Source organism: Sturnus vulgaris, chromosome 1, assembly GCF_052056855.1.
Source record: "Sturnus vulgaris isolate bStuVul1 chromosome 1, bStuVul1.hap1, whole genome shotgun sequence".
Lineage (NCBI taxonomy): Eukaryota > Metazoa > Chordata > Aves > Passeriformes > Sturnidae > Sturnus > Sturnus vulgaris.
In genome coordinates this window covers 50,685,661-50,712,239 of record NC_142243.1, presented here as the reverse complement: position 1 = coordinate 50,712,239, position 26,579 = coordinate 50,685,661, and the positions used below count along the sequence as shown (strand labels likewise).

At 39.5% G+C, this 26,579-nt stretch overlaps 2 protein-coding genes across 22 annotated transcripts in view; one reads left to right on the top strand and one right to left on the bottom strand.

The window, feature by feature from the left end:
* The window catches only part of LOC148225207 (uncharacterized), a 109,028-nt gene that overhangs the window by 42,706 nt on the left and 39,743 nt on the right, over positions 1-26,579 (top strand). The window lies entirely within an intron of this gene.
* The window catches only part of STAC (SH3 and cysteine rich domain), a 79,351-nt gene continuing 68,916 nt past the window's right edge, over positions 16,145-26,579 (bottom strand). For 6 of the 7 annotated variants that reach the window (XM_088167134.1, XM_014891670.2, XM_014891669.2 and 3 more), the window contains one exon: positions 16,145-23,498. In XM_088167134.1, the coding sequence (XP_088023260.1) occupies positions 23,400-23,498 (99 nt within the window). In that variant the 3' untranslated portion in view covers positions 16,145-23,399. The remainder of the gene's footprint in view (positions 23,499-26,579) is intronic. The other variant, XM_088167124.1, reaches the window with a different exon arrangement.

Genomic DNA, 26,579 nt, shown 5'->3' with positions numbered 1-26,579 from the left:
ACAGTGTTCACATCCAAAGCAATTTGAACTGACTTTTAACTGTGAGATTTTGTGACATGGTATTAGATGCTTTGCAAAATCACTGTATATCATAGTTGCTCTTTTGCCATATCTCATACATTTCTTTATATATTCCTCTGTATTGTCTCTCTTCAGTATTCTGTTTGCCTGGTGTCTTCCTTTCCTTCAATTTTTCTGAGACCTGCCTTGTGGTTATTGTAAGTGTGGGATTCTCTGCCCCTCCCTTCTGCCTCCCTCACTTGTTGTAAAAAATGCAAATAATAATGATTACATTATGCTTCAACATGTTTACTTTGTTAATAAATATATTAAGATAAATTACTAAATATAGAGAACATGTTGCTAAGTCAACTCTTCATCTTGTAGCACAATCCTTAATTATGTAAATAATCACCCCACGAACAGTCCCTTGGGTTCAATAGCAGTACATGGACAAGGGAGGATTTCTTATTAAACATTCAAAATTAGGTCCAATGCACAACATAATGAGACTATATTATGGTAATGATGCCTGTCAAGGTAAAAATAAGAGAGGCAGATGAGAGAAAAATGCTGAATATTTATCCCATTAACAGTGTAAACCAGTTTGAGTGTTAAAATGAGGGCAGGGAGAGGCAATGAGGGCAGCATTCTAAATCATTTTCTTTCGGGGATCAGTTTCAGTTCTCTTGTTCATTAATGGTCATTAATTCCATGAGCGGCCATATCTCCACTTCTATTATGAATAATACCACATGAATACTTACTGTACATGTTTCTATTTTCAGTTTAGTTCCTATGATCAGCTTTGTATTCCAATTCCACATACTTATTTCTATTAAATAAGCAAATGTACAGTGCAGGTAACTGAAGCCTCCCATTAAGAAGCTAGCACTATAGCCCTTTCTCTTTTAAATTTTATTTTCTTGATAGCAATCTCCATTTTGCAGCTCCCTTCTTGGACAGAATTCTTTTGGGAGGTGGAGAAGAGTCAGAGAATGGGAACTCTCTTCAGATTTTCAAGATCTCATTGAAATGGCATTTGTGAAATTTATGTGATCCTCAGTTAATTTTCTGGGTTCGTCAATGTAGCTCTGTGAGTAACATGGTGTGTTGTCTACCCAAGGTAATTAGCTCTCTATACAGGGAATGAATAAGAAACTTTGAAATCCAAGCTCTAAGCAGAGTGCAGGATCAGTGTGAAAAGGAGCAGGAGGTATATATTATTTCACTGGACTGTATTACTTCAGACAGCATCAAATATATTGATGGTGAGAAACACAAGACTGAAAATAGGATAACCTCATGGTATCCAGAGCTCAGATGGAGAAGAACAAGAATCTTTCTTGCCTTATTTTTATTTCAAGTCTTCATGACCACTCAAATTCTTGCTTCTGCTTTCTGTTATCCCTTTTAAAGTGAGTCTTCTCCCGCTCTGTGGTTATTGAAGGACTACATTGTCCTGTGCTGCAAAATGGGGAAAATCTAACCTCTTCTGGTTTCTGCCCACCATTCTGGCCAGCTCTTCCCTTTCAACAAGCCAAGCAGCTGCATTGTGGCAGAAGCCTCTAACAGAGCAACTTTCAAGTTTCCTTTTCCAATTGGACCGGATTAATTACCTCTATAGAGTTTGCTCAAGGTCCAGCAGGTATAAGACCTGTTAAAGACCAAGAATATTCAATGTTGCTCAGCAGTTTAAATCCAGCAGTCACAATGCTAAAGAATGCTAAATTGATGGGGACGACAGTTAATAGTGTTAGGAGCATTACAACAATAATTAGAAATACTAGAAGCCATGTGCAAAATAGATTAATTGACCCTATACCAAAGATTGGTTTCTAATCAAACTGCTTTTGATTCACTATGCTTATAGTATTATATAGCAAAAGGTGTGAATCTAATCATCGTAAAATTACCATAAATAACTTTCAGTTCTTGAAAGCTGCTCAGCTTCCTTAAGTGAAGTATTTCCATCTTATTTCAGGGAAATAAGAGTTTCCATTTACTTTTTCGTCTCTTGCTTTATAAGCTAGATTTTCTTCTCATTTGTGCAGATGCAGTTCTATTGCAGTCAGAAAGGCTGCATTTTATTCAGAGGTATAAAATAGTTGCATTAAATGCACTTGATAGTAAAAGAAAGCTTCTGTCATGCCATTTCCATTTTCTTATACTGTCCTCTCTATGGTGCAATAATTACTTGACTGCACATAGATTGTAAATATCTAGTATATTCTGCACTAACTTAACTTTTCAGGGATGTAGCTTTTTCCCAAAAGCATTTTAGGGAAAGCAGGGATGCAATTAGATGTACAATTTGATTGTGACTGAGTGACTTTAAATGGTGACACTTTACAATACCAAATGTCTGTCCAGGGCCAATTAGCCCTAAATTAGTCCTTTTCTGAGACCTTTCATGCCAAGATTAATCTTTGAGCAAGTATTCATTTTTTGCCCACCATCTAAAAACTTATGTGCTTTCTCTGTAGAAGAGGCTGATAATGTTGTGGTCCACAGCAAGGCAGGAAGTTTGGCTCTCTGAAAGGATCTGGGAAACTGTAGACTTGGAAACTTCAAGGTGAATTGGTGGTTTAGAATTTTTTTCAATGCCTTGGTCATTTGAGACATCACTTTATCTCCCTTGTTTGTTTTTTTTTTTTTTTTTTTTTAAATCCTTTAGTCTCCCTCTCTCTTACATAAAAGCAAAGGAAAAGAGTCAGCAAAGGGCTATGGCTCAGCTTCTCTACAAGGCAGGTTGGATTAACAGGAGAAATGAAAGAGCTTTGTGCTTTGTTCATCCTTTTCATAAAGAGCTGGAAATTAAATCACATGTATTCTTGGTTTTCAATAGCCAAAGCTGAAATGATAGATTTCCATTAGTGTTGGGAAGGATAAGGATTTGACAGGAAGGTCTCACAGATATATATGTGTAACAGAAAGATCTTTGGATGTAGAATCTGAAGAAGGAATAGAAATGATAGCAAGTTTTGATATAGAAGAAAGAATTGCTGAGCCAATCTTGCTGGGTAACTAGAAGGCAAAGAGCAAAGTGAATTGGAAGGGGATTTTATGGCTTAGAGCAAAGGATAAACCCACCTCAAACAAAATATGTTTTTACCCAACAAAAGGATTTTCAGAGGCAAACAAGAAAGCCAATGTTGCAAGTAGAGAAAAGATCTCAGAAATTTCCACAGCAAAACAAGTCCCAAAATTTAACATGTAACTACTAACTCCAATGATTGGCTAGTCACTAACATAATATGGTAATTTTAGCAGTTTTGATAGGGTGTATGTAAATGTAAAAGGTATTGTGTATGATGCTGATTGGTAGCCATGTATTAAGATGCTCTGTAATGAAAAGTATATAATGCATTGTAACCAGAACTAGAATGGGACTTCAGAACACATGGCTTGCCTATGGCCAGCAGCTATAGGCTCACTCACAACCCTCAACTGCTGTAACCTCGTCTATGCAATAAACAACATTCTTGAGAGCCATCTGAAGCCTCCATCTCTCCGTCAGGCTCTTACACATCAGGCTTAGTTTGTTTACTGGTGGACAGGACACAAAGTCTGGAGGTCATGTGGCAAACAGACTTTGCCTTGAAACTGATGCATATCTCACACTTCTGCTTCTTTACAGTGAAGAGATGGAAAATCAGCATTTGAACGGAAGAATGTCTTGTATTTCAAGTAACCCTACCCTGCAGAGAGTTTCTTCTCTGTATTTCAACAGGCAGCAGGGCTAATTATTATTACTGAAGGCTGCTAAGACAGTTAAATTTATGTGGATGTGCTCTGGCTTGTCAGAATGAAAGAAGAGGATCATGTTCAGTTCCCATTTATCTAGGCTTGTACTATGGCTCAGAGTGACAGGGATGTGACAGATATTTGGATTAATAAAATAAGAAGGTGTCAGCACCAAGTCACTGTGGATGGGAGACTATGATGCTGAAGGGCCTTATGAACAAATCTAAACAAATGTTAAGATTTGAGGAGAGATACAAGTATGTTCTCAAGATCCATGTATGACCCATGGCATGAACTGAGCACATGAAGAAAATTCATGTTTTAGTTAAGATCCCAAAATCACTGTTTGCTTACTTATATGCCAGCTTGTTGAATGTTTATTTGTTATTTGTATGCAAACATGTGATAGAGCACACTGGTGGAGGCCCATATGATCCTGGTCTAATTGATGTTAGTCCAGGGTCTCCAAGTCCTGTGAATAAAGCAGATAAAATACAATTTCTGTCTAATTTTTTTTTCTGTTGCCCCATGAAATAGCGTCTAATAGCATTAGGCTAATTTGTGCTATCTCCTGTAATGGACAGTGAATTGTATTTATGGATAGAAAAGCAGTCCTAGTTTGACTTCCCTTCCCTGAATGCAACATTCATTCTTCCTCCCTTTCAGGAGTGAAGAACGAAGTGCTGTACAGCAGCTTCTTCTCTGATGTCAGAGCTCACAACAGTTATGTCTGCAGCCTAGTGAGGCAAGTTTTTGTCCCATTTTCACAAATGAAGATAAATTCCAGCTACTAAGAAAAGGAAAGATAATGTTTTAATTATTTTTATTCTATATTCAGAAGCACCTCAGTTAATAGAAACATCAGTGTAGGTACTGCAAACTGAACAAATGTGATAAGGAAGATACAAGACAAGATAAGCATGGTAACTCAAAATGATCTTGTTTCCAGTCATGTTTCAAAGATTTCTGTCACTGTGAACCTGAAAAGACACCTATCCTTTCAAAGGCTTTGGATAAAGGTCTGGTCATGATGTCAGAAATGCACGGGTGTCTCAAGGAACCAATGCAATTCAAAGGACAGACATTAAAACACGTTTTTAACTATATACGACCTGCTTCCTCATTCCCATATGTTTTGTAGATCAACTTTAGCTCCTCTACAGTCAATAGAGCTCACTGATGTAAAACTGTGTGCATGTTCTTAATGATTCATAGTTTTGAATCCTGACCAGTTCTGTAATTCAGCCCTCACAAAGGCAAACAAACTCCTGCCAATCTGCCCTTTCTTCTCTCATTCTGTTATTTGTTAGGCATCTGTAGCCCATTAGCTGGCTTAGTAGGGTATTAATAAGTGATATAATTATTCATAGCCAGATCTGCTGATAAGAAATCGAATGCTCTGGTAAACAACCAACTACTTTTTCCATGACATCAACAACAAAGTCAAACAGGATACTGGATAAAGGATAATTCCCTGACCATGCTAAAAGATTGCATAGTTATGTAGAAGAGGAGAAAAGCTACTTGCAAAGCACCAATCAAGAATGTTCTGAGTCATTTCCAGCAGACACGTCACCATGTCTTTGGCTACACCAATGACATATAAACTTACATGGCTGATCACTCCAGGCCCAGTCTGGCCACCAAGGGAACTTGTCTGATCCCACCATCTTTTCCTCCATAAAACCAGTGCCTCGGGGTATAGGAGAGCACAAGTGGCTATTGGATTAATTAATTTCCCTCCAGTGCCAGTGTTGCAAGTGCTTGCTGTCCCTCCATGGCTAGGAGAGCATGTTTGTGTGAAGTTCTTTGCAGGACTGACTGAGCAGATGTCTGTCAGCACCGAAGGCTGCTTCTTGCTGCTGTTGACTCATATCAGTCACACTGGCATGGGCAGAATGTCCACAGTTAGAATATGTGTAGTTTGTATTATTTGTTTGTTTTATATTAGATGTGCTTTACATTATTGTGATTTTTCTGGCTTTGTTAGGGTTGCTCTGACACCCTGTGTGACATCAAACCCTTCCCCTCCTCCCCTTCCTCTCACAGTGACTGATTGACTATTAAGTGGTTTTGAGGCTGAGATTTACTGTGGTTAGAGAATTGAAAACTCTGGCTAATGCTGTAAACAATTGGGCAGCTCTTCTTGACAAAGTAAGTGCTATTTTTAATGCTTAAAGAAAATTGAACTCCTTGTTCCTTTTTGTTCTTTGAATACTCTGCATAGGAGTAAGGATACTTAGAGGGAAATACCTCTCAGTAATTTAATACCTTTTATGTTTCAGGTTAATAACAATGATTTTCAGTGATAATTCAGAGGTTAAGTTCTGACATGACCCTTATACTATCTTTCACATTTCCTGTGTTATTCCTGGTCTGACAGTGTTTTTTGAAGCTAGTAACTTCTGTGTAGAATGAAGATAGTTTTCTAAGTCTTACCTTTGTCAAACTCTACCATTCTTCTAGCATCTTGTTCAATCAGTCAGTTACCCTTGCTCCTCAAAACATTTCAGAAAAATCTGATTTTTTCTCATCTTTGAGGTCTTGGGGCTTTTTATGTCTTCTTTGGCTGAAAGAACTTGTCACTGGCCTTGGCTTTGCTCTCTGAAAGCAGTATAACACCAGCTGAAAAAAATTACTCAGAAAGCATCTTTTTATGAGTTTCTGAGTAACTGTCTTATTGAAAGTAATTTTTGATGTGTCTGACATAATTTTTTATGCCTTTTCCAGCACTAGGTCTTCAGCACCTATATTGCAACTAGTTCTGTAGCTAGTATTTGACTTCTCTGTGTTGTCTGCACAGGTAACAAAATCTCCTTACAGCAAGTCACATACTTATTTTTAAAAAGTGTTCTAGGATCTTTTAATAAATCCCTAGGACTTCCTGCCAAAACTTCTTTTGTGCTGGGTGGGAAAGCTGTAGAATTTATATTCTTTTCAGTGAGTTCCAGGATGTGACTGTCCTGATCTGAAGGTCTGTGGTACCTCTAAAGGTCTGTCTGGGAGAGATCTTGTGTCTGTGGGCTGTCAGAACACAGCATGTTTGAATGGGTCTGTTTATGGGTGATTCATCTCCTTGTGAGTATCTCTTGTTATGACTTTACAAAAAGATTAGAGCTGTATTTGCCTAGTGCTGAACTGGAACTTCTGCATCAATATTAGCAGTTCTTAATATAACTTCAGTTTCACAGAAGCACTCTTGAAGACTCCTCTCTCCCAATCCTGACCATTCTAGATCTTAAACTGGTATCTTCAGCACAGGATTTTTATGTGTAGAACATAAAAAATTAAAATTAAAGAATAAGGAGAAATCTAGAATAATTTTTTATATGTTGTAATTTGTTCCATGCCCATTTCTACCAGTTTCTAGTTTTCTGTCTTGTAATATCACAAATGCATCCTTTATTAGAGAACAAGAGAGAGTGTTTAGCAAAGGATTGCTTTCACATGGTTGCACTAGAGTTCCTCCATAGACAGAGACAGGGATTTGATGGTGCCCTTAGGCTAGTATCCTTTTTTCCCAGAATGTATCTTCTCACAGAGAAGTCACTTGGAAATTAATTCTTTTCTACTGACAATCTATACATCAACACCCTCACCCTGGCTGTAACATCTTCTTAGGTGGGTATATGAACTTCACTGGGTAGAGGATGTTTTTCTTTAAGGAGTACGTATATAGGCATCCTAAACATTTCAATTACTAACAATGATGTTCCATTTGTTGGAGTCAGTAAGTCAGGAGTCTCTCTGATTTCTTCAGAGAGAAATCAGAGTGCAGGGATAAAATTAAAATCTTTGAATGGAATGAGTAAGTGAATAGATGGAGTGAATAAGTAAGTACGTAAATGGAATAAGTTTTAAGTGCTTTTAGTGAGTAAAAGGTCTTAGATGCCTGAGAAGTAGTACATGTTCTAGTGAAGGCTGAAAAACATACTGGTGTTTCCTTAGAGGCTCCAAGAACCTAGCTTCAGACATAATAGAGTCAGAGTTAAGTATATTGCTTACATTTTTCAGTTAGAACAAGATAGGCCATGAACGTAGTCTATACGTAGCCTGGCATGCTAAGAAACCAGAATTCTAATAGGTTAAGGAGTAGTGGTCCGAGTTGGTGTCTTAGTTAGTTGGAAAGTTTCTATAAAATAACATGCATCAGGGAGAGCTGGGGCTCTATGCCATGGCTTTATGCCATGTGCATTTTGCCATTGTATTTTGCCACTGCAGTTTTGCCATTGCTTTATGCCATTGTTTTGCTTTGTTTTTGCCTTTGAGACTGATGTGCTTCTGCAATAAATAACTTTATAGCAACTATTAACTTGTTTGACTTTTTAAAGAAGAACATAACCCGGCAGTGTGGGTGCCCAAGAGGCACCCAGAGGTTTGCCTAAACCTCACACCATTAGTGGAACTCGTTTTGAAATTTTAACCTTTTCCCCAAAGGCATGAATCTCCATCTCTTCCTTCTCTGCCTCTTGCATCACATCTGTTTTGAAAAGTAAATTTCTTAATCCATCTTGTTTAACCTGCCCTAAACAGGAAGTGAGAGGTCAGATTCCAGTCTCTGTGAGAGTCTTTCAAGACTCTCAAGTCAGCAGGAGAAGCAGGATTAGGACCTGTTTGGTCCGAGCCATGAGGTTTTGGCAGTTAATTTTGCCTAAGTAAAGTCCTGATAGCACCTCTGGGAATTTACTCGATGGAGTTGAGGGCCATTACATTTAAAGCAAGGATGGAGCACAAGTATTTAATTTATTCCTCTGGGATTCCACTCTTTTTCAAGATAATAGAGGCCATCGTCAGTGTTATTTTACTCCCAGTTGTTTTGAGGGTAATCAAAGCTGAAGTGCTATATGCACTTGCTCAAAGAAGGTTGTAACCTGTTCTGTTGCCTTTCCTGTGGTATTGATTTAACAAAAGATGTTGGTCAAGTGGGAGGGTGAGTGGATGGGCCAACACAAGATGACTTTCCTGAGTAAATATATCCTGGCATTTCTGAGAAGAGTTTTAGCAGCTCATTTCTGAGTATGGAAAACAAGGCAGAACAAAAGGGCAGGTGGCATGACCAGTGAAAGGCTAAGGATAACAAACAATACATGAGTTCCCTGGATTTAGGTTTCAATGTTGTGGCAATTTGGTGTGAAAACTTACCAGCTATTACAATAACATCTGATTTTTTTTTCCTAGAAGGATGCTTATGTTCTGGGAAAGCCGTTATGAAGTTATTGTTTTATTTTAATTTGATTTTAAACCATCCACCCTTTTATAATATCAGCCTCTGCACCTTACTACTGAGTGATAGTCATTTGGGAAAAAAAAAGAGGCCTGATAATTAACTTAGTTTTGTATGTTTATCTACAGAGCCACTACAGCAGCAAGAGATTTGAGAGGACTGTTCCTTCTCTTTGTTTGCCTTCCAATTGCAAAACATGCTATCTCTTCTGTTCTTCAAAGGAAGCAGCAGAGGTGATGTCATGATCTGCTCAGCTCGTGCAGTGTGCTCTGCTTGTGTACTCCATTCAGTATGAAATACTGAAAATAAAAAAAAGGGTTTTTTTTGAATGGATAAAGTTTGCACAAATATTTGTAATATTTGTAATGTAGTTGTAAGCAGTGCTTGAAGTCACATAATGCCATAAGAGACCTCAACTGACAAATACAAAGTTCATAGGAAGAACTTTGAAACAAATGTTCAAGTCAGATTATTCAATTAAAAAAACCTAAACAAATAAACCATCAAAAACCACATTAAAAAACCTGTGGTGGTACTTGTACCACAGAGATTTTTACTGTGGGGGCAAAGCTGGACTGCAGTGTTCCTCCCAAGGGAAAGTGTGTAGCTGGGCTTGGACCCACTACGCCCAGAGCAAACAGGAGGTTTGCTGGGTGGGAATGGGTTGCAGTGATGAGACCTGGGTCACAGGGGAGTTGCTGTGGGTGTTTGTCCTTGCAGAATGCCGGTGGGCAGAGCCGGCTGGTAGTCTGGGACTCTTTATCAGAGGACTAAAGACGAGTGGATGCTGGAGTGTTTGATCCTCAAGAACCAGCATACCTGCACTTGGTAGCAGGTGGCTTCATGCTGCCCTTACAGTTATTTGACTCTTCCCTTAGTGTGGGCAGTGGTGAGGGGGCTTTGCACCACCTAATCAGTGGTTTGTCAGTCAGTCTCATCTGTCTTCTCAGAGCCAGGATTAACAAAAACATGGCTGAAACATTTTTTCTCATGTTTGGGCTTGGATGTTTATTATATCTTATCAGAAAGTACAGAAAGTATGACAGCACTTCCAGCTCCTTGCTAGAAGTAAGGAAAAATGGCTGCAGAGGCAATTGCTACAAGGTCTTTTAAGGCTAAACAGTCCAATAGAGAATTAACACTTATATTATTTATACTTTTCACCCAATAACTAGATTCCCATGACCCTTAGAGTGACACTAACTGACCAACCAGAAACTACTACCTTAAAACTATGAAGAAGAAGGAAGAAGAAGAAAGATGAACAAAGGAGACAACACCCCAAATCTACCATCTTCTCCTATACCTATTACTATACTATAAAACCCTCAAATTTAAAACCCATCACCATGTGAAAGCACAGACTTCTAATTCACTACACACTCGTGATTTCTACTTCACCACTCATATTTAGAAGCCATCCTCAAGGCCTCAGGTTAAAAGCAGTGTTTTCCAGGGGGTCTGTGCCTGAAAGCACAGAAAGCTCAAAACCTCCAGATTTCTGGGGTCCAACACCTTAGGGTACTAGAAAAATAAAGTGTGTCCACAGCCTACTGCCAGGGGTTGGATGACGGGCTGAAATTTATCCTGAGATGCACTTTTTCCCCTTAATTTCACTTTTCAGAAGCTCAATTTTCTTTAGCTATCATTCTTATCATGAGTCATGCCCCATATACTGAGCAGTAATAGTGCATGCAAAGGGAATTGTACCAGCCAATGTATCAGAAGAAAACACCATTTTTGGAAAATGGAATCTGCAATGTTTCAGCAGAGCTAGTTTCAAGTTCCCAATCTTAATGAAATTTCTACCTGAACTTTTCCCCCCTAGATTTATTTGCAGTTCTTTGAGATGTATTTCCAATTCATGAAAATGTGATACATATAATATAGCAGCCTTAAAAGACATCATAGATCATTGCAGAACAATTCCTCTCTGAAGCCAGCAGGACTGTAATTAGTATAATGTCCACTAAATAGCTCAGTATGTGAACCTCAGTCACAGTTGCTTTGGGTGTTACCCGTATTTCAGGACTTAGAATGAACCAAGTAATGCCTAAATGGTGTTTAGCTTTGCATTACAAATATGTCTGAGAGCTTATTATGAAGTTCTCCAATTTCCTCAAGACTGATGATTTAGATCAACCTGGCTCTGTGTGCTTTCACCTAGGAGCTGACCATGATATGTATGCAAAAAACAAGCACTTCAACAAATATTGAACTTTGAATAGAAGTCATCAAAGATTTATCAAAATTAGTCTTTTTTTCAACAGGAGTTAAAAAGTATGTCTGGATTCTTCACACACGTAGCAGAGGAATCTCTTGTCACTTCCAAGGGGTGCGTGGGTGCCTTTTTATAAAGTCATCCATCAAAACTCAAAGAGGACTCTTTCAGGGTTGCGGTTTTTTTTGTTTTGTTTTGTTTTTTTGTTGTTTTGTTTTGTTATGTTTTGTTTTTGTTGGTTTGGTTTGGGTTTTTTTTTCTTTTTTTTTAATGAAGGAGAAGGGGAGAGTAATGACTAACTTATCTGAAAACCACCATTCCAGGACCAAAGTCCTCTCCAAGAGGTAAATTCCAAGAGGCTCTGACCTTTGATGGTTGTATGCCAGGATTCAGTCAGAGATGCACATTTGAGGCACATTCGAGAGAAAATGAAACCTCTGCTCTAGTTTATAGACTGTGAGTTGTTCAATAACAGCCAGGAGAGAAATTCTGAAAATATTACTGTCTCTGAAATAATATCTTAGTGCTGTTTCCTCCTTTCTTCTAGATAAAAACAATTTATGAATTGTCAGCTGATTATACTGATGAGTTTATAATTAACTTTTCCTCCTGGAAACTTTTCCCTTTCTCAAGTTTCCTCTGAGGCCAAAGGATTTTATGGCAGCTGCTCCAATGGCAAACTTGGATTGTGACAGCAGCATAGTGTGTTTTCCCTGTGTCATACCAGACCTTGGCTGGAAACACATCTCAACAGGGAAGAACAGCGGACCCTGCAAATAGACACCACATAACTCTGTAACCCCTACATTGTCTTTGAACATCTAAGTACATAAGAAGCAGCATCCATTGCCATGTTCAATTTTTTTCTTATAGAAATGTCAATTTGTAGTACCTGAAGTTGGGATTTGTTTGAGCTTCCAACTCAGAATACGCCATCAGGAAGTTTTTTGCATTTTGCATGTATATGGTACATCAAATTTATGTCATAGAGAATGTATTGAGCTTAATGAAGAGGTGAAAGTAACCTATATGAAAACTGATTGCAGTTAAAAGATTGTATGCTGGTCAAGTCTTATCTCCCAGTGACTTTAATGAATGCAGCTTTTTTATTGCTGAACATGGTGAAAAGCATTTCATCCCCAATTATTCTTAACATAAGACTTTTCAGAGGAAAGGCCTCACAGGAATCTGTTTGGTATTTTTAAGTTGTGGGCAGGTTTTATTGTGTTGTGTTGGCTCTTCAAAGAAGTCTATTTCCTCAGTTTTTTGGCAGCTCCTTCAGAAAGGACATAAAAGCTGGAGGTGTTGCAGTCATTTTGTCTGCCCAGTAAAAAAACCTCCCTGCGAGTCTGCAGCAAATCTGGGAGAGGTGAGTGGTCAGCAGAAGCTTCCCCTTTACACAGAGAGCCCTTTACACAGAGGAAATCTTGTGTGACAAGAAAGATGGTGGAATTGTCAGCACCTGTGCCAAAAGCACAAGATAAATAAAAATCAAAATTCAGCAAAATATAAAATGAGAGATCATGCAACTCAGCAGCTGCAGCATTCCAGGGTATATACCTGCAGTGTCTCCCGAGTCTAACTGGGAGAGAAAACTTTGTCACAGATATGCATAATGCAATCGCTGCCTGAAATGTTCTTCTTTGGGAGCCTGAAAGATGCTGCTGAGTGGTTCCCACTGCTTCATCTGTGTAGTACTGGCTCAGCCAACATATTGAGGAGGAAAGGCATAGCCAGAAGTTTTCAGATGAATAAATTGAAACTATAAATAAACTGGGATTATCACTATAAACTTTTTTCTCCATTCTTTTACTGTTTTTTCTTTTTAACTTACAACAAATTTTTTACTTTCCATCTTCATCAGCTAAGATCCTCACTCAATTTTTCTTAATAGCAGTCCAAACCTGTTGCCTATCACCTGGTACTTATTTTTGAATGAAGAATCTGCCCCCATTTTACTCATTTCAATTAACGGTCATGCTTAAATGATCTTCTTCAATCCTCTCTAACCCCAAGGCAAATCCTATCTGCTGTCTTGATAGGTGATTAATGACTTTCCATTCCTGGAACCAATGTGAGAGACAAAAGAGAAATAAGACAAGCAAAAAAAGACTCTTTTTTAACCTTTCTTTCATCTCAATCATTTCAGGAAGGAAGACAAGAAGGGTAATAAACGTTTCACTCTTCTTCAAGAACATCAACTTTGTTGGTGCCCAGTGTTAACTACCTGAAAAATACTTAAATGAGGGAGCACAACTTAGAAAGACAAAGTTATTTTCTCTTGTCAAGTTGGAGTGGTGGCACAAAATAGATTTGTTCAGTGCCTGTTGACACTGTTTACACCACCTTCCTTTAAGCTCTTATGTTGCTCCTCAAAATCCAGACAAGCTTAAGAACAAGAGCAATGCTTTTTGTGGGTGTAACTTTAGAGTTAATCTAATTCAATCTACAGTGATTTATAGAGCACTAACTGCTGCCTAGTTTCTGTTTTGTGGTAACACTTGGGACTTAGGAGGTGCAAGACTCAAAGTGCTTTACAATCTGAACTCACCTTGTCCCATGTTTAATGGATTTTTGTCTCCCTTGTCCACTTGTTCTCAGCCCTCAGTAGCATGGATGAACGAACACAGATGCAAACTTCACACAGAATACAACTGTTGTGATATTCCATGCAGGAAGCAGGGGATTAAATTGATCTGTAAAGTCTTCTTGCTTCCCTTCATCTTCTTTAGGGCAACACCGAACACTCAAACACATCCTGCCTATTTGAGTGATGATCTGTCATGTTGGGCATTTTTTCAAGTGTTTGTGATTTGACAATCACCTGTGGCTTTTACACACTTGAAGGCTCCTTGTGCTGTTCCCTCCTCCATGGTGAGAGCTGCCTCCATTCCTTCAGTGACACATAATCTGACTGGTCAATGTCAGCTGGACCTCCTTCCTACAATAACCTCAAGCCCATGGTTAACTAGATTATTCTCAGCCTAAACCTGAGTAAAGAGTCACCATTCCTCAGCAGCTCTGTGCAAAGCTAATGATTCTCTTTTTGAGAATAAGGGACTTGTGGTGACATAATACATTCGAGACAGATTCTCAGGAAGCAGGAATGCCATATTTACTTTATTTAAGAGTCATTAGTCTGTATCTGGTGTGCCAAGGGGTGGATCACATAAGCTGGTTAGCGGGTGTCACTAATAGAGCAATGAACCCTAAAAGTAACATCTGTCTCATCCTACTCAGGCTCTCAGACGATAATTACATCATCTGCTATGTAGCTCATTAACACTGTCAGCTCTTCCTTCCTTGGCTCCCAAGATGGTGGGGGGAAGGTAAGGCACTTACCCCACCTGTGGTCGGATTTCCACTAAGCAGGTGTTGAATCTTCATCTTTTCATGGAGAGACTCAGGGGCTACAACATTACGTTAGATGCTGCTCTATCTACTTGTCAGGACTTTTCTTTACTGGTTGGTCTGAGACTAAAGCCACAGTGATATTGCTTAAAAGAAAGTGAAATCTGACTTACAAAATGGTGACATCTTGAAAAGTTGGCTATGAAAGTGGTATTACTCTGAAGGGCCAGGAGGTATCATCCTGATCTTAAAGTTAAAACGTGCAAAGAACACTACCTGGCAATGCCTGCCTTCAGAAAGGACTTTTAGGGGCTGAGGATGGGGCTTAATCTGGAGATGGAACCTGGAACCCCTTAAAAGAAAGAGAGCAAAAGTGACCATTCCTATTACCTTCACTGCCCAATGCTACACTGATCTGGCAGGCAGAGGAATTCACTCACGGAGACAGCACTAAAGGCAAGAGGCTCCTTTGATGCCTCTGGCCTACTGCAGATTGTTTCATTAATTGCTAACATTAAATGTGACTAGTGAGCTAACTCAATGAGGCATGTAATTGGAGCACTGAAGCAGGAAGACTTCTTAAGGAGCACTTAAAACTCAAGAAATTAAGGCATTTCCTCCTCAATTAGCAGACCTCATGTAACTTAAGTCTGAGGGGTGAGTACAGTGCAGTCAGATGAAAAACTGTGTGTCTGCTCCAGAATCTGATCTCTTGGCTTGTGTGTTATGGTGATTGAATTTATGTGTTGGGGGGTGCATTATGCAGAGAAGTGACATTACTAATGTCACATGAGACGACATAAAGGCTAAAGGGATTTTTGAGAAACCAAGCTATAGCATCATGATCTGCAAAAACAATATGGACAGCCCTGGGCAGGAGCTGCCTGACCCCAGACTGGGAAGTGGTCCTTTCTGCACAGTTAACATTGACCCTGCACCTCCAGTCCTGCTGCAGTGCAGCTAAGACCTAGCCTAAGAAAAAAGTTTCATTTTCTGCATTAAGTATTCTGTAGATACAGGAATGACTAGCTTGCCATATTTTATTTGAACAAAATGCATGTAACTGTGCAGGATACAGAAATTGTCCCAGCTAACATTTCATGCAGGCTTGCATGTTCCCTTGCACTCCTGGTACTTTGGTGGAGGATCAGCATGGTTTCTTTGTGGCATCTACGGGGTCTTTAGAGACTAGATCCTTGCCAGTGATGTGGAGGATAGAACTGCTCTGGGTGCTGCAGTCTTCAGGAAGAAACATCTCTCTTCCAGTCTAGGTATGCGGGAGCTTTTGCACTCCTAAGAAAAACTGTAAGAAATGCATTAGCATTCAATGAAGATTTATGTATAGGTATTAAACAAATTTTCTGTTCTTTCCATAAAGCACCTGTAAGTTAGATTCAGGATGCCAGTAAAACAGATTTGCCTGCCAGTTGTACTAATAATGTGTACTACAGTAACCTCCAGAAGCCATAGGAATGTATGCATCTCTACAGAAAAAGCTACAGCAGGCAGTATAAAAGCTACAGGTATAAGATGAGGTATAATATAATTTTGTCTTGGATTACTGTGTTGGTTTGAAAGCAAAACCAGTGTGAGACTCCAAGTCAGTAATACAATTTAATAGGAAAAAAAAAGAGAGAAAAAATAAAATACATGCAATAATATGAAAGAAAAAACCACCGACAGAGTCAGAATACAACCTGACACCCTGTCAGTCAGGGTGTTGGTAGCAGTCCGTATAAATGGTGGCTGCAGTCCTCCTGGATGACAGATGTGGTTCAGTTGAAGCAGTGCTCCTGTAGAAGGTGCAGTTTTCCTCCGAAGATCCAGCGATGATGTGGAAAAGGTCCGACTTTCCTCTGGGATCCAGTAGAAAGGTCTGCCCTCAGGTCCCAAACCCCAGTTTTTTATCTAGGTAGGAAAGGCTTGGCTCCTGCCCCTGGTTGGGGCATCTCCCAATGTAATCTTATCAGCCACACAATAGGACTTAATGGCCCATTAACGGAATATATCTTCTGGAGGAAGGATGGGTTGTGAAAAGAAAACGATGATCATCTCCCTGATTTTATCAGATGGCACATCAGCAGAGGATATCTCCCACAGAGATAAGGATCACCACCCCTCCCACATTTTAACAGATGGTGATAGAATACACATTTTTGCATTGCACCCCAGGACAATTACTTTTGTGTATTTACCATTCTATTCACATGGTAAAATACTACAAACTATATAAATACCAATAACACTGATCAGGGTCTCAATCCCTGAAATCAAATAATTCAGCTTCCCAGTACTCATCTATGGTCTACTTGTGTTTAGGTGGTCTACTATGGAGTTTTAAAAAGCCCACATGACCCTATGTTGCCTTTCAGCAGGATGAATTGTAAACCAGGTGGCTGCGCTGGCCATATTCAGCGCTGGCTGAGATACAGGTACAGCAATAGGGCTGGATGCTGTTGCTGCACCTTGGATCATTCACAGAGAGCATCACCTGTCGCAGGAGGGGAAAAGCCAGGGAGGGGAGACCTTTGCAAGACTGAGCTGAAAGACACGAGGCAACAGCTTATTAGGATGTGGAGTGAGTGAAAGAGAAAGCAAGAAAAGTTTGCATTCACTTTGCATTTCTTGAGCCAAAATGTGGCAATACAGAGTAATAAAGAATGTGGACAGGCTAAAACCAGGGGTTGTTCTTCCATGTTTAGTATGACTCATGCAACACTTGGGCTTAGAGATACAGACTTGTTGCAAATGCTCAAAATAAAATAGCTCTCCCCCTTCCATCCTTCATCACATGGAAGTGGACCCTGCCCATCCCCTGTGCTGGTGAGGATGGGGCTCACAGCAGGCCCATACACCTTTGAAAGAGGCCTTTTCAAGCACTTCATAGATGTCCATGTGGGAAAGCTGCTGAACCAGCCTGTTTTGAGACAACTAGCTGGACAGCAAACATTTAACAGAGCAGATGTATTGGATGGAACTGACAGGTTTCTCCTGGCAGGATAGAGTGAGACACAGTGGATGTAAAATGAGGATAGCTTGTGAGAAAGGTGCTGCAGCCTGCCCAGACAGAGAAGGACCAGGAGCAGAAGAGGTGACTGATACCTCTCAGGGAGGCACAAAGAACTGCCAGTTTTTTGCAGTGCAGTTTGCAACACCATAGGGGCATGCAGGAAGGCCAGACTCCAAGGTTTTGGGGACTGCTGCTTTGTTTAGCTGCTGTTTTCCTTGGGATTCCTTTTTTTTTTTTTTTTTTCTTCTACTAGACAAAAGGGCAAGCAGTTGGCAGCAAGAAGCTGAACTGGCATGACCCTTGAAATGAAGAATGGCTGGAAAGATAGTGGCTGAAATGAAGAGTGGCTGGCTCTGTTGTCATGGGGTAGGCAGGCTGGAAAGAGCCCTGGAAAGAGGTCTGCTTTTCAATTGTTTCAATTTGCTTTTCAACTGTTCCTGCAGTGCTGCCCATGGAAGAGAGCAAGGGATGGGATCTGCTGCCATGGCCACCCAGACTGGGCCTGCCAGGCAGACAGGGCTACATGGAACAGACAACACACATTAAAGGGTTTGCTTTAGTACCACTGCTGCACTGCTTCTGTTAAACATTGAATTTTACCCACAGCTATGTCTCATTTCTTCCTGTTTGTGATGCAAAGCTGAAACAACTCTCATGGACTTTCAGTTTTGTGTTGTCAGCCTCTGACCCTGTCAGCTGGGAAACTGCTGGGTAGCATAGTAATTATCCAGACATTGATTTACTTCATTCTAATGAAGGTAGACTTAGGTGCGCTCTCATGGTGTGCATGTGTGACTGATTAACACTTTTTAAAGCCTCCTGGCTTCCTCTCCTTCAGGGGTCCCAGGAGAAGTTACTCTTTATTTTCAATATCTCATAATTGTGAGGCACTGAGTCAAAACAGTATGATTTACATGATGTTCTGACAATGTTTTCAAGCTGCCAATTTGTATGTGGCATGCAGTGCTCTCTTTGCCTGATGAACAACGTGCACTTCAAAGTTGTAAGCATCTAGACTCTGCTCAATGTATTGCATTGTTTCCAGTTCAACTGCTGCAACTGTGCCTTTATATATTATATACATTGTCTAATACAGACAAATTCTAGACTTTGTCCATCTAGCTGCCTGTCAGTACTTACTGGGCACTATTCATTACCGTAACTTGGTGCTGAACACAGTAAGATAAGAAAAAAGTCAGTCATGACAGCTTTTAAGGGCATGTCCTCTTGCAGTTCGATTGATGTTAAAGTATGTAAGATATACATAAATAGATACATACATATTTATGCATGTGTTGCCTGTATGTATATGAATAAAATATGAAACCAATTTAGCTCATTTGATTGAAAAAATGACATTCGTGCAGGCAAGTGCTGTGTAGAGTTTTTTGGGCCACTCAGGAGATGGATGTTCATGCTGACCTGCAGCACTACTACTAAGGTTTTTCTAGGCCTCTTTTGTACCAACCCTGCCAACTGTTCATTCTCAAGGCACATAACAGCTTTCTATATAAAGTATGGTTTTTAAAATAATTCTCATGTACCTCTTAGATCCAAATGCTCTTTTTAGCCATGGAAAACTCAACAATGTGATGACATATATTCCCGCTGGGGAAAATATTTATTCTCCTTGAGTTGCAAAATGTAGTGTGCAAAATTGGGATAATTGGGAGACTGCATTTATTATGAAATGCCTCAAATATGAAATGAAAAACTTGTGTTCGTCTGATCCTATTTGTAGTAAAGTACAAAAGGAGTATGCATGGGCATATCATTCACACTCCTCCCTCCTTATATTTTATGTGTACTATTTAGGAAGTGACCCTTACCCACCAGCCAGTAAAGGAAATTCTATAAAAAGAAAAAGGGGAAGAAATGCACCTCTTTTCCCATTTCTAATAATAATCACGAGCAGTACCTTCAGAGGTATGGTAAAAAGTACAAGATATGTGGTATTCAGGTGTTACCTGGTTCAGATATAAATAGATCAGACAAATGACATCATAGGTTTTTGGGAGAACAGTAGCACTGGAAAGTCTTTTGCAAGATAATGAACTTTAGTCCCTATAGCATTCAAGAGTTCTTTTTTATGTCGGATTTAAACAGGATAAAATTGATATGGCATACTGCATTTATTCAGCATCCTTTATGGAAAGATGTCTTTTAAATGCTCAATAAATCAGACTTGTCTGCACATATTTAAAAAAATGAGTTGGGTTCATTCTACAAAGACATCTGTCCTGTTTCATTTTAGAAAACCTACATGCTCTCCAGTGTCTTCTTTAGAAGGTTATGGTTTTTAGAAATCTCCCATGACACTTTCTGCCGACCCTGTGCATATTCGTCTGATGGCACTGAGTGCTATATTTAGTCAATTGAATCTCAACAAATAATTAGAAAAAAAGGGCTGTAAGCAATCCTAAGCTATCCAGTGTTTGTAGGCAGTGTAGTAGTTCCCCTGGGACAATGAATCCACAACTGAATGGTGTTGTGCTGCAGCACATCTCCAGATGGAGTCACTGAGTCTAATGGCCAAGTGTAGGAAGAGGTCATAGTAAAGTATGATACTGTGTTATTTACTGATGGGAGAAAATCATGATTCGGACAGCTTATACTCAATTCGTGTTGGTAAGCTGTTCTTAGCACATAGGAAAATAGTCTATAGGCAGTTTTATGCTGTGATGAGATGTTGAATGGCTAAATACTTTCTGATATGCCAGAAATAAGTGTTCAGGGTGGCCACACCACAAAACTTCCCTCTGAGTCTACACATTATGTACATTGCAGAAATATGTTAGAAATGGTTTGCTAAATGTGGCAAATGCAAGTGCTATCAATTTGAAATGGAAATGCTCAGTAACGTCTGTTGCTGATGGGTTTAGTGACTGTGCTTCAAGGTGGGTAACTGAAAATTCCATAGGCGATGCAAAAAAGCCAAGACACGTACACTTCTATTCTCCTTTCAACCATCAGATAGTCTTTATTAAGAAGAATATTAAATTAAATCTGAACAGCATTAATCTCCTAAAATTCAATTTTTCTGACCATATATCAGAATAAAATATGTTCCATTTTCTGTCTGATTTTTAACTGCTTACTAACACAATACCTATTGCAAACAGCATATGGTAGTAAAAAAAGTTATGAGATACTTGTCTGGATTCAGAGTAAGGCATCCAAAATAAATTTGAGTAAAATGACCTTAATTTAGCAACGTACTTGAGCTTTAAGCATGGAAATGGCCAATGAATCACATGCTTAAAGTAAGACTCATGTATGATGTGTGCTTCTTGCTAAATTATGCGTGAATTACATCCACATACTGAATGGTAGCAAAATCTCAGTAAAAAGACAAAACCAATCAATCAACCAAAATACAAAGAAAATAAAAACATTAAAGCTTTGGTTCAGAAGCAATAGTTTCTCAGATGTAATGCAGTCCACATAAGGCCTGTTTTGTTTTCACTCAGTCACTTTATTATTTATTGCTCAGTATCAAAAGGAATAAAACTGACATTGATTAAAGGCCATTGTGATTGGTAGGTAATATTAATATAATTCTTTGAATAGCGTGATGTACGTTGTAGGGATAAATCAAAGTCATAGAAGACTGAACAAGGGGTGAATCACAGTATGATGCAATCATGTAAACAATATGTAGAGATTAATACAGATTTCCTTTTGTCCACTTGACAGGCCTGATCAAAAATAGCAAATATTTTAGTAGTAACAAACACTTGAGTTTTTACTTCGAATGGGTGAATATATATATAAAAAAAATCTTATAAAGCAGACTGGATTAATATGTCTCTACTTCTTTTCCTCTTGATCCTTAAGGATCATCAGAATCTTCTCCCATGGAGTTTATTGGTTACTTAAGAAAATGAGCTCAGCAAATGTTGTTTGAAGTGGAAAAAAAGCCCTGCTGATATTCCCAGAGAAGATATAAAATCAGATACTTTTGATCAGCCAGGAGTTTGTTAATAATCAGTATGGACCAGTTGCATTACAAAGGGCCATGTTTCAGCAGTTGGCAGCCCTGCAACTTCCTCTGCAATTAAATGATGCATAAGAGCTGCAAAGTATGTCTCTGAGAGGCTGAAGACCATCTGCTCCAATAACTTCTGGTCAAATGTAGAGTTCACCTGGATTTTATAAGGCTTTAAGCAAGATCAGCTATTCAAACAGGGCAATTCAGCTACTGAGACCTGGGCTGTGCAACACAGATTCAGCTTCGCTCAATATATGGGAACAGGACCAGTAACTGCTTTTTATAGAAAGAGCATCAACTTTGCAAAGGCTTGTACTAGTCTGGCATGCAGTATCAGGATTCAGGACACCAGTTTGTGGTTAGTCACAGAAAAAAAAGGCATTCGGTTTCAAGCTAGTAAAAGAAGGCATGAATTCAGCAGGGAGCTTTAGGATAGGGCTTAATCTCTACATGCTAAGCTGTTCAAGTGTATTTGGTGCAACTACATCAAATTAAATACTTGGAAATTAGGTTCCCTGTCTTCAAATATCATAGGACCCTTGCTCTATTGGCACTGACTGACTTGTGTAATCAAGACCCCCAGGTCTGAAAGGTTCCTGTTCCCAGAACACATTTGAAGACGGAGGCTTATATGGACAAAATAGGGATATCTGCACAGGTCTCAGTAGCTTGGAAAAGACTCAAGGGATGATCACGGTTTATGCCAAGGAAAAATCTATGTTGGTGTATTTACTGCCGAATCTGCAAAACTTCTCTTTAGCAAATGGAGAAGAGAGCTGTGATGTGTGAACACACCACCAAGACACTCAGTGCCTTTCTGTCATGAGTTCTGCATTTTGATAATTACAGACTTCAGTCCTGTGTGCAGCCTGTCCTTTCCTAACATTTTCAGCCTTCCAGTGGGTTATATAACAGTTTGATTTTTTACAAATAGGATTAATATATAAAACGTTTTAAGTTAAATAAACAGAGAAAAATATAAAATGTTTCAAGCCTGTGGCTGTCTCCCAGTATTTTACCCATTTTCTGTATTACCAGATATGGGTGAAGGAAACACAGAGTGATGCTTCCAAGCAGGCTTGTGAATCCAAGGACCAGAAATTTTTGTGACCTATGAGAGCAGCCAACACACACTCAACATATGCTGAGAGCTTTTGTTCATTTACAGAGAAAACAAAAGACACACAAATTCATTAGTCTTTCTTATGGGAAGATTGCACAGAAAGAGAAAGTTGCCAGCTTCTAGGGCACAGTGCATTTCTTGAACTGACATTCACATGGTGTCTCCAAACTTATTTGTTATGAGACTAAATACCAGGGCTAAACACTTAAACTCGGTTGGTATTGGGGACAAAACTGAAGAACCACAGCCACACTTTACTACAAGCATTGGACTGTAGTACGAGGACAGTTTGAACAGTATTTTCCCCCCTCCCCCAAAATATACACTTCAAACAAGAAAGCAGTCCAACAGTTTTCCAAGACACAAGAACAGGATACTAGTTTAGTCCTTCAGAACAAGCTGTCTGTCTCCGTCAGGGTTATAGCAGCCATCTTGCACCAAAAATCACCCCAGGCTTTGTTTTTCTCCCTCCCTTACCTTAATCCTGTTAAGAATCCAAGGACCTCTCATTTCCCTGGTGGTTTCTGACTACATTTTCTTTCAAACATTCAACTTTTCATATTTTTAGTGTTACTGTGGCAGTCTAAATGTCTTTTTCTTCATGTTGTTGCAGTTTTTTCACTATTTCCCTGAACATCTGCAAGACAGCCCATCTGGGTTGACACAGTGTGAGATGAGGCAGACAGGCATTGCCAACAAAGGGCTCCCACTGCAGTGGCTGGGCTGTTGGAATCAGATGTTTTCTAAGATGTCTATGGGTACAAAGCCTTTCTTCTTCCCACTGTATACCTTGATAAAGCCATCGTGTTCCTTTTCAGAAGTCACACAAATCTGAATACAAAAAAGGTATGAAAATGTTAAACTCTTTGCCATGATCAAAGAGAAAAATTATTCCAAGGTGTTTATCAGGCAGGTTAGACATCCTGCTAGTTACTTCTGTAAGTAGAGCAATCCCTGTTGGACTCTCACTGCTTTGATAATAATCTCAAATTCGTGTATTTAGAGAGTTACCATTCCCCCATCTCTCTGAATTGCCACATAAGCATGAGAGATAGCAAAGTTGTTAAGAACTTTATGGTGGATAAAAGATTTTGAAACTTGAATTTTGACTTCAGCCTACTGTGATTATCATGCTGTGGTTGTGTGTGTATGAGAGAAATGGGTATTTCAGATCACGAGCCATCTGACTCCCTCAACACCTGGTGGAGAAAAGTAATCGTGGGTTACTTGTAGCAGCTGACCTGAATGCAAGCATATTCTCTTTTGCATGTTAAAGGAGCCTCAGTACTAATTATTATGTAATTTGCTCAGCCCTTGCACCTGAAGATGCCTGTTTTGGATACTAAAATGTATGACCCAAATCCAGCTCTGTGAGAATGTTTCCGTAACACCTACTCTACAGAGAAGCAGTTGTGAAATCATGTGGTCTTTATAATAGCACAAATGTTACATTGTGGTAAAGGTTTTAATTTCCTTCTGACCTTTGCGATCTCAGGCATTTCCACTTTAAGGCCCTTCTTGAAACCTGATAATGGCTGAGCCATTTGGAAAGCCTAGTGGCACAGGCACTTTAGACCGGGCACAGCACCACATGGAATAAAGACTTGTTTTCAAACATCTGTGCCAAATAACTATATATTTCCTACCAATCAAACAAGGTTAAAATATAGCTGGAAAACTGATGGTCCTATTGAGACCACTCCACACACGGATTTCTCATGATGTCAGTACCATTCCTCTATCTGGACTAACACTCATCTCTATCTGATAAGTATTTAAAATAGTTACAATAATTCAGAGGATATGAAATGAACAAAAATAGCTCTAAAGTGTTCCTGAATAAATCCATTTTAGCATGACTATTATGGGTGACATCTAAATACCACATCTGAATTCTGGGCCAGCTTGTCCTGTTGTTGCATACATAAAATCTATTAGCAGCACTGATGCTGCCAGAATGAAATGAAAGGTTGTAAGAAGGAGGTGAAGCTGCTTCATATTTACCTCCTCTAGTATTTGGAAATAGGGAGGTGGATCTCTGTACCTGCAAACAAAGTTTTGGAAAGCAAATGGACTCATTAATTTTCCTACTTATTGTGCCTACTCAACACTAACTGAATTTGGATCCCTGGGGCAGAATGACTGAGTACACCAACAGGGCTGACATGCAATTAGAAAGAATAATGTATTGTTGTTTGGGCTAAATCACATGGAAAGCATGGGATAGGTCTAGAATTGATGCTGCCTAGTTTAGGTTCTGTTGCAAAACAGCCAAGCTTATTTATGTCATGAATCCCCAGCACAGCATCTGCTTCCTCTGCAATCACATCACCATTCAAAACAGAGAGGTGCAAAGCACGTGGACAGAGGAAGGTGTTTCTAATTACTGCTACATGTTTGTCTCTGAGAAAGAAATTATTAGAGAAAAAGCCTGAAAAGAAGCCCAAAACTAAGGATGGGCAAGTATGGAAGATTATCCAAGTGTGGGAAGGATCATTAGTTGAAAAGTTACCCCTCAGTAGTTGATCCCTACTGCCATGAGCCTTTGCAGCTTCTCCTTAACTAGAGCCAGCTGGTTAAAAGGAGTGATTCACTACATGATTGTGTTTTTCTCCTAAATGAAGACGTCTGCAAGACATCTAGATTTTTGACGGGATCCCCAAAACAATCACATCTCCAGCAGGTCTACATTGCTCACTAACCCTAGTGCATTTTTTTGCTTAACCTGCTGCTGTGCAGAGCATATTACAAGAACAGAGTGGTTTTCCCTGTTGTTTTGTATTGTCAGGAGAATGATTTGTGGACAAAAGAAAAATACTGAGTTTTCTGAACACTGGTTTTCTTTGTTTTTGGAGTGAAAAATATGGCAGATTTCTTCTTTTTTTCCAGTGGTGTGGGGTATTACCTTTTTTTTTTCTGTTGCTCGTTTGAATGTTCCTTGATATCAGTGAGAGCACTCTGCTACAGCAATAACTTTAGATTTTCACTGGGCATGAGGAGTACAGTGCCTTAATGTGAGAACTCTCACTCTACATACCGATACACCTGAATTCTCCCAAATTCCAGCTGTAATTTTCTCATACAAAGACACTAAGCCTTGCGTGTGCCAGACCCTAAATGGCAGAGATTTTTTCCACTACTTTCCAAGGAAGGGTAGGGTACAGGGGCAGAGTAAGCTCGGCCACAATATGCCACACTTTCATAATCCTGTGCAACTCAGGAGGCCTCTCTGTCTGTGACAGCTGCTGGAACTTCTCAAAGCCCTGGAGCAGCTCCAAATTCTGCAGTTTTCAGAGAACACTGAATAAAACACCATCTATGGACACTTTTGCTCTCATCCCCTTCTATGTATGCTGCCAAGGATTTCACCAACAAGTTGTGGTATGGAGATTTGGATCTTGATTTTCTTACGTGGGGGTAAATTCAGAATAATCCCAGATGAGGACATGGTAGCATTCAGAGTTTTGGATTTCACCCGATGAATCAGCTGTTGTTGAGGATTAGCCCTGATGAGAGATGGCAAAGATGGTAGTTGTGAAAGCACGAGGTGCCACAGGTACTGACAGTGGTCATGGTTTTCTGGATAAAGTTGGAAACTGCTTACAATGGCAGCTACTCAGACAGGCATGCTTTGAGTGGCAGGCAGCTGACCTGGCTAGAAAAGTAAGACAGAGAGACCACACCCCAGTCAATTTGGTAGGATCACAAAGGGCGATGGTTGGGATTTTTCCCTAGCACACTGGCTCAAGAGGTTAGCAGTGGAGAATGCCACAGGGTAAGAAACCACATCTTAGGCTATTTCTCACTCAACAAGTTATCTTCAGCATTATCTGAAAGTGGGATCTATTATTATAAAATTACTTCCCCACTCTTTCATCTCATTTTCTTTAAAAAATAGTCAAAACATTAAAA